The 12,418-nt window shown below is 49.2% G+C and overlaps 1 protein-coding gene across 6 annotated transcripts in view; it reads right to left on the bottom strand.

The window, feature by feature from the left end:
- Unkl (unk like zinc finger) overlaps positions 1 to 12,418 on the bottom strand; it is a 43,750-nt gene that overhangs the window by 14,001 nt on the left and 17,331 nt on the right. For all 6 annotated transcript variants that reach the window (XM_036194921.1, XM_036194923.1, XM_036194924.1 and 3 more), the window contains exons 5-9: positions 9,808 to 9,943; positions 8,256 to 8,373; positions 6,809 to 6,893; positions 5,514 to 5,596; positions 3,940 to 3,999 (exon numbers count right to left, since the gene is read on the bottom strand). In XM_036194921.1, coding sequence (XP_036050814.1) covers positions 3,940 to 3,999; positions 5,514 to 5,596; positions 6,809 to 6,893; positions 8,256 to 8,373; positions 9,808 to 9,943 — 482 coding nt within the window. The remainder of the gene's footprint in view (positions 1 to 3,939; positions 4,000 to 5,513; positions 5,597 to 6,808; positions 6,894 to 8,255; positions 8,374 to 9,807; positions 9,944 to 12,418) is intronic.

Here is a 12,418-nt window from a genome sequence, read left to right as displayed (position 1 = left end):
TTTAGTAGAGAAGAGACTTCAAGGCCTGTCGCCTGGAACCCCAGGAAAAGTCTGTGCTCTGTCACTTCTGGGACTTTAAAAACTTCATGAGTTAAGTTGCTCTCCCAAAGGACCCAGGTTTGATTTCCAGCACCCACACAGCAGCTCACAACCATCTGTAACACCAGTTCCCAAGGGTCCAATGGCCTCTTGTGGCCTCCGCGGGTCCTAGACATGCATGTGGTACACAGACAGACATTCAGACAAAAAAACATCCAAACACATACAATAAAATAATAAAAATTAAAACAAAACAAACCTTCCTGGCCTTTAAACCAGAGACTGAGAGCACAGAGAACTTGTAAGCTGGCACTTGTACTGCCAAACCATCAACATAGCTGGTCTGAGGGCAGTGGAGAGACCCAGATGGTAGCTCAGGCAGGTATCTCCTGCCCCACGCTGTGAGGACAGCACCAATATTAACTGGGCTGTGGGACACCAGGGCCCATCTGGGAACTGACAGCCTGAGGAACTGGGACCTGCCTAGGGCACTGAGGTACCATCCTCTTCCTTCCCAGATGTGTTTGAGGGGAACAACCATACCTGGGGTTCTCATCAGTGCATGTGGTACCATGCATGGTCTTCAAGAGACCAAAATAGTCCTGCCTCAGAGTGGTACACACGATGATAACATCCCTCCGAGTGTGATCATACCAGCAGAGAACGCATCCCTCTTTCCCATGTAAGGATGCTAGGAGACTGCTTGACCCTGAAAACCCTTTCTGTTCAAGGTCAAAATGGTCACAAATATACAACCACAGTGGGTCACCCTAAGGGTTTCCATCGATGAGAAAGTCAGACACAGCGGCCAGAGACACCAACCAGGGGGTACTCCCCATTTCAGGCCATTTCTGGCTTTTCTCTCTCCTTCCTTTTTATTTTGAGACAGGGTTTCTCTGTGTAGCTTTGCAGCTTTCCTGGAACTCACTTGGTAGCCCAGGCTGGCCTCGAACTCACAGAAATCTGCCTGGCTCTGCCTCCCGAGTGCTGGGATTAAAGGCGTGCGCCACCACCGCCTGGCTTTTTTTTTTTCTCCTTCCTTTTTTTTTTCTTCCTCTCTTTTCTTTTTTGTTGTTAAATATACACAGAATGCCAGGTGGTGGTGGGACATGCCTTTAATCCCAGCATTCAGGAGGCAGAGGCAGAAGCAGGTGGATCTCTGAGTTCAATGCCAACCTGGTCTACAGAGCTAATTCCAAGACAGCCAGAGGTACATAGAGAAACGCTGTCTCAACAAAAACAAAATATGTGTGTATATATATATATATATATATATATATATATATATGTATATATATATTTCTATAGATAGACAGACAGCTAGCTAGCTAGCTATACACACACAGGATAAAGGTTAATAATTTAGCCATTCTGGGCTTTATTAACGTTGTTTATTGAGAGAGAGAATATATGTGTATGGATACATGTTGTGCAGGCCAGAGGAAAACTCATGGGAGTCAGTTTTCCCCCTCTACCTGTGGGTCTCAGGGGTCAAACCCAGGTCATCACACATGGTCACAAGCTCTTACCTGCTGAACCACCTGGTTGGCCCTTCATCATTCTGAAGCATGTACTTCTTTGTGATACTAGAGACTGAACCTAGGGTCTCACATACTAGCTGTGCTGACTAGGTTTGTGTCTACTAGACACAAACTGCAGTCTTCTGAAAGGAGAGACCCTCAGTTGAGAAAATGCCTCCATATGATCTGGTTATAGGGCATTTTTCTTTTATTATTATTTTTTAAATTATTTACTTTTATTTTATGTAAATTGATGTTTTGCCTGAATGTGTGTCGGTCAAATGCCCCGGAACTGGAGTTACAGACAGTTGTAAGCTGCCATGTGCATGCAAGGAAGTGAACCCTAGTCCTCTGGAAGAACAGCCAGTGCTCTCAATCACTGAGCCATCGCTCCAGCCCTGGGCATTTTCTTAATTAGTGAGTGATGGGAGAGGGCCCAGACCACTGTGGGTGGGGCCATCCCTGGGCTAGTGGTCCTGAATTCTGTAAGAAAGTAGGCTGAGCAAGCCAGTAAGCAGGACCCTTCCAAGGCCTCTGCCTCCAGGCTCCTGCCCTGTTTGAGTTCCTGTCCTGACTTCCTTCAGTGGTGGACAGTGATAGGGAAGTGTAAGTCAATAAACCCTGTCCTCCCCAGCTTGCTTTGGGTATGGTGTTTCATCACAGCAGTCGTAGCCCCGACTAAAACACTAGGTAAGCACTCTATCACTGAGCCACACCCCAGCCCTTTATTTCAACCTTTGACAATGCCTTACTACCATGCTCAAGCTGGTCTCAAGCCTCTGAGGTAGGTGGGGTTTCATGTGCCTGTACCACAAGACCTGGCCCCCAATGTATACGTCTGTGGCATTAACTACATTCACCCTTGGCAAACACTATCACCGCCAGTTTCCAGAACCCTTCACCTTCCCCAACTGATCCTCAGGCCTGTGACCCATGAGCACCTCACCCTCCTTCCCTTGCCCTCAGGGCCCTATGAGAGCAGAACACAAAGGAGGATTAAAAAAAAATAATAAACGTTCCCATAGGAGAAAGCGACGATTCACTCAGGGCAATCTTCCAGTCAGTGCTGACCACTATTGATTTATTTACTTTTGCGGTAGGGACAGTGTAGCTTGGCTGGCCTTGAACTCCTGACCTTCCTGACTTGGCCTATCAAGTATTGGAATTTGGGGTTACAGGCATGGACCATGAAGCTTTGCAACAGTCACTGTTCTTCCACAGTGAAGAGGAGATAGACACGACCCGAGTTGTTAGGGCACCACTGTGAAGACAAAAACCCGGTTCCTAAAACAGGCAACTTAGTTTGAAGCAACATATGGAGCCAAACTGGTTGGGGAGAAGCCTTGGGGCTGGAGACACATGGAGCTCCCAGCACAGGACCTGGGCATTGTGCAGGAGCTTTAATGAACACAGACAGGCTATATTCCTTCAGATGGGAGGCTCCCCAGAGCCACTAATGTCCACTCCCAGAAACAAGCCAGGCCTGTGGGCATGGAGGTGTGAGCTAACAGTGTCCCCTAAATCCTTAGGTGGGGACCCTTGCTACTATGACATCTGGCTGTGACCTAATCTAGACACAAGAGTCTTTTTTTTTTTTTTAAATTTTTCGAGACAGGGTTTCTCTGTGTAGCTTTGGAGCCTGTCCTGGATCTCACTCTGTAGCCCAGGCTGGCCTCGAACTCACAGAGATCCGCCCGTCTCTGCCTCCCGAGTGCTGGTGACACAAGAGTCATCCTCACAGACATGGTAGGTTAAGATGAGGTCACTGACGGGGTGAGTGGTGTCCTTGTAAGACATGAGGACAAAGACATGCACTAAGGGCTGACCCTGTGAGGAGGCCACTGAGAGCACACAAGTCTGTGGGTCTGGCCCACCTTGACCTCAGCCTCTAACCTCAGGACTTGGAAATAGGGTTCGTTGCTTAAGCCTCTGCCTGAGACACTGATACAGTGGCTGTAGCTGGCTGTTATACAGGCTCTGAAAGGCCCATGTTTCCCCCAGAGAAAAATGCCACAAGGCTTTGGTTTTGTTGTTTTCAAGGACACGATTTGGGGGGGGGGGTGTTTGAGACAGGGTTTCTGTGTGTAGCCCTGGCTGTCCTGGAACTCGCTCTGTAAACCAGGCTGGCCTTGAACTCACAGAGATTCACATGCCTCTGCCTCCTGAGTGCTGCAATTACAGGTATAAGCCACCACCAGGTGGCTTAAATATTTTTAACAACAAAACAATAGACACACAAATCCAAGCACAAGAAAATGATAATTACAGAGCACATGGACTGGGGACATAGCTCAGGGGTAGGGCAAGACCACACAGTGTATGGAAAGGCCTAGAAAGCCATGCTCTCCAGCTGCACAGCCATGTGGCCCCAGAACTGTACCTGCTTGCTGTCCTCACTAGATTTCTGGCTTCCTTCAGAGGGAGAGTCTTTCCTTTTGGCCTGCAAGAGAAGGACCGCTCAGGTTGGAAAGGCAAGGAGGAGACATCTTCTGAAAACACAGACTTACACTTCGTTTAGAATTTAGAAAATGCTAGAACTGGTGTGCTGGCTCAGGCTTGTAATTCCAGCACAACAGAGGCTGAAGCAGGAAGATCCTAAGTTTGAAACTGACCTAAGCTATATAATAAGACCTTGCCTCAAAGCAAAAACTAATAAACAACACCAAAAACAAAACACCAAAAGAGTACAAGTCCTAGAAGATGGACTCACCACACTAAACAGGCCCTGAGATGAGGTGGTCAGATTCAAGGGCATCATGCTGGAGACTAGAACTAAGAACCCTGGTCTCCTCTTTGACCCAAACAGCATCGAGGCTGACACTGCACAGCAGTGTGGGTATTGCCCAAGGGAGACCCAGCTCTACTTTCTTGAGGGAGGATTGCTCCAGGCACTTTAGTGGCCCTGTGAGGGTTTTGTGACAATCCCAAGAGAAAAGTGGCAAGTTCTGGGTACACAGTGCCTGCAGAGTCCCAGGCATCAAAGCCTGAGTGTGGAGATGCTGCCTCCACAGGCTCTCAACCCAGGTGGTCCACACACTCCAGGAAGGGACCCAGGACATCTCACTGACACCAGAGTGGCAAGTCTGACAGCTGCACCAGGGTCCCCTAAGCTGACACTAGCAAAGCACACCCGCTGCACTCAGGACAGACTCAGATGTTGGCCTGTTGGCCACAAAGAACACTTCCAGAGTCTCAGGGGCCTGTCAGCAGACCCAGGGTCCACCCGACACAAGCGGCCTCGGTAAGACAGTGCAGCGACACCCAAAGGGCACAGAGTGGCTCTGTTCAACAAATTCAGTAATTTGTGTTTTGTTCTGTTTTTTGAGACTGAGTTTCTTTGTGTAGCCTTGGCTGTCTAGGATCTTGCTCTATAGACCACTCTGGCCTCATACTCAGAGATCTGCTTGTCTCTGCCTCCAGAATGTTGGGATTAAAGGCCTGCGCCACCACCACCCAGCAAATTCAGGAATATTTCAATGTTATTCAAACAGTTTTAGAACAAATATTAGTTTTAGTCCATTTTTGAGAAGACTGTCCCCATAATGGGAACCCTCTTCAGGATTTACTCTAGTGTCATGGATAGGAAGTGATTTCTAAGTACGATGAGACCATACATCCTCATCCTACCCATCAGATACACGATGCCCTTATCCAACACCTGGGAGTGTTGAGTTACACAGGCGAGGCATGCCACATCAGCTACCATTTGCTGATGACCTCCAATTGCCTAGGAACCTGACAGCTCAAGGGATCTGCAAAGATGAGAAAGGCAAAGCACTGGGCACCTGCTAAAGCAAGATCCTGCCAGTGAGCACACAAGGACTGTGTCCTGCTCTAGCCCATGCAAGAATAGAGCCAGGATTTTTCTAGACTCTTCTAGAAGGAACCTCAACTCCACGTGTGGACTGCCTCCAACCACACCACCCAAATGTCATCCCATCTCTGTCCACTTACACTTCCAGGCTGGCTGCTGTAAGCTGAGTTGCTGTTGGAGTTGAGATCACGGCAGCTCCAGTCATTCACCATTCCCAGGCTTTCTACCAAGAAGAAAGAGCAGTTGGCACTGAGGGGCTGCCAGCTGGCCCACAGGATAGGTGGAGAGCACAGGCTGGCATTACAACCACTTCCCCTTTTCTGAATGGCAGGCCGACCTCCAGACAGCCATTGAACTTTCCTTTTTTTAAGATTTCCTTTTAGGGGCTGTAGAGGTGGCTCAATAGTTAGGAACATTTGTTGCTCTTGCAGAGGACCTGCGTGCAGTTCCCAGGACTCACATGGTAGCTCACAACCATTTGTAACTCCAGTTCCAGGGATGAAACACCTTTTGGCTTTTGCAGGCACCAGGCATGCGTGTGGTACACATAAATACATGCAAACAAAACATTCACGTACATAAAAACAAATCTATTTTTAAAAGTCTACTTTTAAGTATGTGTATGATGTGTGTCTCTGCGTGGGTATGTGCAGAGGAGTCCTTAAGAATGCATCAGATTCCCTGGTGGTGTGGGCCTCCTGAGTGGGTGCTGGGAACTCAACTCGCATCCCCTGCAAGAGCGGTACTTGCTCTTAACCACTGATCCATCTCTCTAGACCCCAAACACTGCCACTTGGGTTCCGTAACTTTAATATGAAAATCAACATGTCAAGTGTGAACAGAACAGCTGCCATCCCAAATGAGACAGGAAGTGAAGTTTGAGTTTGTAACTACTTTATAACCCCCGAGCCCAAACTCCAGAGCTGGAGACAGCTCTAGAGAATCTATTATGAACCTATGTGACAATTACCGACTCTGAGGCTCTGGGCCAGCTGGCCAAGCCTAACTAGGAGACCTTGGAGTTTCCTCCAGCTACATGCACAGGCAGACTCCACAAAGTCACTGCCACTCAGTCCCACTAGAACAGCTCAGGGCAAGGCGTAGGTGAGCAAGTGAGTGACAGACAGACCTGGCTCTCCCTGAGGTAGGTGGGGCCCAGTAAGCCTTGGGGCTAGTGTCCTTCTAAGTTTTACAGGTCCAGCCTGTCTCAGGTGCAAAGGGCAAGGCAGGTCCAGCCATGTGGCATGAGCCCCCACCCCAAGCATCCACATGGGCATGACATTATGTGCAGATGTGGCCAGAGCCCAGTGCTCGGCCACCACTCTTTGGTCCTCAAAACTGGCTGTGGATGAGTCAAAACTGAGTGAGACTCTGTGGAGCTGATGAATGAGACGTGGCTGAGGTGGCCCCAGGAGGCGGGAGATGGTCTACTTACTCTCAACATGTGCAAAGGCACAGAAGGGGCCCCGAGGGCAGTAGCCAGTTTGGCGCATATCGTTGCATTTTGTAGATTTGTAGATCTACGAAATAAGACAAAATATGGGAGCTTACTGATCTGGGTTTCTGGGAGAAGAACACAGCTGGCTGCTCAGAACACACCGGCTGTCACAGACGCACAGCTGGCCGCTCAGAACACACCAGTCATCACAGACTGTGCGGGCACTTCCAGCTGCAGAACAGATATGTGGTGTCTCCAAAAGTTCACAGAAGGCCTGGTTCTCAGCACTGAAAGATGGCGAAACCTTGACAAGTCAGGGCCTAGTGGGCGACCCCAAGAACAATGAGGCATGCTCTTGTGGAGGCAGGGCAGGCCCAAAGCTATGGGGCCATGTGATCATGGATAGGAACCTCCAAAACTTCGAGCTACACAAACCTTTTCTTTCTAGTGATGGAAAGGTGGCCACCACACAGTTCACCCCTCGATTCCCTCAGTCCTGAAAACACTCCTCTGAAGAACATATTGGCCAGGGCCAAACCTGTCCATCAGACCTCCAGGTAAAGCCACTCTCCTGCCTGCCGTCTCTGGAAGAGGGGTCTAACTCTGGCATCCAGCAGAAGCTCGAGCAAAGCCTGCTCAATGAATGCAAGCATCTACCTTATGACTAGACTGTTCACCACTTCGCCTAGGGTACCAACTCACCATGGAGACCTGGCAAAGGACAGGCAAGCCTTGGCACCAGGAACTCTACCCCAACTTGCCCAGACATCAAAACCACACCACCCACTAAAGAGGCTCAGGTACGGACATGACAAGAGCACCCCTGCACTAGTAGACTTCTATCTGCACAGAACCCCACTTCCTTCAGGTCCTCCAGCCCCAGCTCCTTGCAGACTCAGGGTTCCAAGGACAGTCCTTTGGTTCTTCATTTTAACTCAAATCTCAATGTGTTCTGCTTGATGACTGAGTAGTCAGGGTGAACTCACAAGGACAGTGCCAAACACCTATCTGGAACATTCCACAGGACAGACAGCTCTGATCATCCTGTGGTGACCTTTGAACCCCTGGAATAGCCTCAAGAGAGAGTCTCAGAGCAGGCATTTCATCTCACATGGCACTCAGGGTGGAGCTGTGGGCCACACGGGATCAGCTGGACATCAATGGGTACTGGCAACAGGGCAGCCAGTACCAGTAGACAAGGGGAACCCTTAGTAAGAACTGTCCCTCCCTGCTCAGACTCCCTGTTCTGGGAAAGGGAAGTGTTGTCCTCAATCCATGGGGGTGGTTCCCGCCTTCCTCCCCGCCCCAACCGCTCCTAGGCTGATGTAATACATCTCACAGTGTAATGCAACAATGTACACTGAGTGATGTTTTGTGAGGATCCCACACAGCAAGCCCCTGTTGAGCTGCCAATCATTCCATCCAGGCCCTGCCCCGTGCCTACCTCAGGATGAAACTGCTGCTCCGTACGGGAATGGCAATACTGACAGCCGTCCCCACCGTCACACCGGGAGGGCTCACCCCACTCGTCACCATGCTTCACACTAGGGCAGGGCGTAGACCTAGAGGAGGAAGAGTGTGCCCTGTGTGCTCAGAATCCAGAGGGCAAAGGGCAAAGAGAACCTACAGTGACCATGTTCCTCCTCAGGGGTGCAAAGGAGAACAGGGTGAACTTGCCATCTGAGTTAGGGCTGCCTGTGTGAAGGGGGTGAGGGACCCACAGCGGGGATTGGCCCGGGGCTCTGTCTTCTTCAGCAAAGTAGAAACTGAGACTTGATCAGCTTAAGTGACCCACATCCCCACCTTTCCCACACTTTCTGGCGGCTTCACGGTCACTCATTTGGGGTTTATAGTCAGAACTCCCTCCTTGGGACTCTTTTCCCCCTTTATCCAATTTTCCATCCTTCTAACAAGGACGTCCACTGGTCTGCTTAAGGCCTGCAGGGGTGACAGAGAACACCACCGATCTGTATTATTCCTGGTTTTCTGCGCAGGTCTCCTGACCCTGAAGCTATGCAGACAGCAATGAAGTCACAAATCCACCATCTTCATTCATCTCTAAGAACAGGTCTACCTGGGCACTCAAGGGGACATGGGTCATTACAAAGAGGAGAGGGTAGGTAGCCCTCTGCAAAGAAAAGGTACAGCAGGCTGAAGGAGGAACCTGTGGGGACTGAGGCCTGGGCCACCAGCAGTGCAGACTGCAAGCCCAAAGGAGAGGCCACAGAGAGGGGCAGCTGGAGGCAGAGCAGATGATGCTTTGGAAGATGGGTGACCATCAGCCTGGTGGGACCCCAACCCAGACGCAGGTGAGAATCAGGAGGACAAGGAGTTCAGCATCCCCCAGAACTCTCAGTCTCCAGACTCAATGCCTGCTATCAGTTTGGAAGGTGAACTCTATCTCACATCCCACTAAAGCCAAAGGCGCAATGCCTGCTGGGTGAGGCACAGCCCTTACATTACAGGGGTGGTACATTGTTACCAGAAGTGCCAGGAGAAACACACAAGGGTACTGGACCGGCTGCAGCGGGGCATCCCCAGCTGTGTTCCCCAGACAGGGCTGCCAGTGGGAGGATCACGTGGGAACCACCGTGCCTGAGTGCAGAGAAAGCGAGGCCCCTGCTCTGCCCTCACTTCGCGCTACAACAGCCGATCTAGCCTTTACTTTCTCTAACAAGCCCACCCAGCCCTTTAAGACAGCTTCCCTGCCTATGGGGCGACAGCATTGCTGAGCAGGAAGTCCTCAATGGGAGAATTCTAAGAGTGGATATCTCTATGGCAACAGCATGGAAAATGCTCCCCCTCCCCAGCATGGGGTGCAAGAGTCACAGGAAAGAAGGAAAGAAGCCTCATGGCCCTTCCTCTGTCAGATGAATGGAGGCAGGGGGGTTGCGGCAGTCAAGCCAGTGGTTACAGTAAAGACATATTCCACAGCCAGAGCAGACCCGATGGGGAACACCTGGGAGATGGCTCAGGGTCCTCCTGCCTGAACCCACCTGTACTGGAACATCCTGGGGTTCCGACGGCGGTCTCTACTGTTGTGGTAGTGTGGACAGGCATAGCCCTGGCGACATAGGCGTGGCGGCTTTGGGCACTGTTCCGTCTTATAGCTGCCCAATACGAAGTTACTGTCTTTAAAATAGATGCAAGAAAACCCGGCCTTTAGTGGTCACAGTAACATCAGGTATAGCAGCCCAAAGCCCAGACAGCCACACATCCATCACCACTGAGTAGATAATCAAACACAGTTCACTAGTGAGGAAGGACCAGACCTGCCGTACTATGGACTGCAGTAGGAGATGCCAGGCACAAGGCTATGAGTATGACCAACATTCATTCGACATACAGAGGAGAGAAACCCAGAGATGAAAGAGCACCAGAAGACAGGGAAGCCCTGCTAACTGGGATAGGATTCCTTTGGGAACTGACTGGAAATATAGCTCCATTAGTAGAGGGCTCATCTAGTGTGTACAAAGCTTGGCTTAGTCCTTAGCACAATATAGGCATGGTGGTACATGCTTGTAATCCCAGCACTTGAGAGGCATAGACAGGAGCATCAGAAACTCAAGGTTATTCTTGGTTATATGGCAAGTTCAAGGCTAGCCTTAGTGAAATGAAGCCCTATCTCAAAAAAGAAGAGATTCAAATGACAGTGAAGTGATGATCACACACTTGTGTGATGATATTAAAAACACTGACAGGCCAAGGAGACAGCTTAGTGGCTTTTTGTTTTGGTTTCGTTTTTTGAGACAGGGTTTCTCCGTGTAGTTTTGAAGCTTGTCCTGGATTTCCCTCTGTAGACCAGGCTAGCCTCGAACTCATAGAGATCTGCCTGGCTCTGCCTCCCAAGTGCTGGGATTAAAGGCGTGCACCGGCTTAGTGGTCTTAAGTGATTGCTGTCTGAGGACCAGACTTCAGATCCTAGAATATATGTAAATTCCACACAGGCATGACAGCCTGCCTGTAATTCCATCACTCAGAACGCAGATCCAGTGAGCTGTGGGTACAATTCAAAGACAGTAAGAGGGGAAAGAGTGACAGGACACCATCTGACGTCAACCTTGGGCTTCCACATGTACACAAATGCACAGTCACTTGTCTACACACACACCTACCCCACACACAAACAACACAAATAGCTTGTTTTGTTGGTTTTTTTTGTTTTTGTTTTTTGTTTTTTTTGGTTTTTCAAGACAGGGTTTCTCTGTAGCTTTGGAGCCTGTCCTGGACTAGTTCTGTAGACCAGGCTGGCCTTGAACTCACAGAGGTCCTGGCTCTGCCTCCCGAGTGCTGGGATTAAAGGCGTGCGCCACCACTGCCCGACCAGAAACAGTTTTTTTAGAATATGTTTGTCCTCGGCTCACTGACCTACTCACATTCTCAGGAACGTCTTCTCTTTCTTGAACTATTTCTATTATCTTAAGAAAAACTTACTGAAATGTAACCCAAATGTCAACAGTCTTGGGTGGTGACTGGCCAGTGGAGGTCTACCCAATGCACCAGATGTCTGGCTTTACTGTGGATGCTGTCAATAAGGCTGGGATGCACAGGAACATAGGCCTGGATTTTCTCCTCAGTTTGCGGTGACTAAAAATACTTTTAGGCCAGTGAGATGGCTCAGCATGTAAGAGCACTTACTGCATAACCTAGCAACCTGAATTCAATCTCTGGAACCCACAGTGGAAGGAGAGAACTGATCCCCAAAAGTTGTCCTGTGACCTCTACCTAAGCACCATAGTATTTGAATGCCCACTTCCACCTCCTCTGATGATGATGATAATGATGATGATGATGATGATGATGATGATGATGATGGGAGAGGAGAAGAAATTCTTACTTTCAAAAATGCTTAACATTTTTGTTAACAAAACAAAACAAAACAAAAAAAACAGGTTACTCGTAATCTAGGCTGGCTTCAAATTCAACCTCCTGTGTCTGCCTCCCCAGTGTTGGGATCAGAGGTGTTAGCCACCATGCTCTGCTCAGATTATGCTGCAGAGTAAACCTTGGATCTTTTGTTAGGGAAGTGTTGGGGACCGAACCTAGGACCCAGAGCCCAGGCAAGTGATCTAATACTGAGTTACACAAACCCAAACCTTTTTACTTTCAATTTTGAGACAGGGTCCCATTAATTGCCCAAGCTGGCCTAGATTTTGCAATCTTGCTCAGACCGACTCTCAAATGGTAAGAATCCAGGTATATACCAACCATGCCCAGCTCAGTATCTATGTTAACTCTGTGTAACACTCTTGCTATGTAGCCTAGGCAGGGCCTGAATGCATGATCATCCTTCATTCGCCTCCCGAGTGCTGGAATCACAAAGTGTGCATCATCAAAATTCATCTTAAAAATGATTCACTTTAGCTGGGTGGTGGTGGCGTATGCCTTTAATCCCAGCACTTGAGAGACAGTAGCAGTTGGATCTTTGAGTTCGAGGCCAGCCTGGTCTACAGAATGAGTTCCAGGACAGCAAGGGCTATTCAAAGAAACCCTGTCTCAAAATAAACAAAACAAGGCTGGGAGGCAGTGGCAGGCAGATCTCTATGAATTCAAGGTCAGCCTGGGCTACATTAGTGAAACCCTATCTCAAAACAAAAAACAAAAAAA

The sequence above is a fragment of the Onychomys torridus genome, chromosome 8 (genome assembly GCF_903995425.1).
Source record: "Onychomys torridus chromosome 8, mOncTor1.1, whole genome shotgun sequence".
Taxonomy (NCBI): Eukaryota; Metazoa; Chordata; class Mammalia; order Rodentia; family Cricetidae; genus Onychomys; species Onychomys torridus.
The sequence above is the reverse complement of the archived record's forward strand: the minus strand, read 5'-3'. Positions and strand labels throughout refer to the sequence as shown.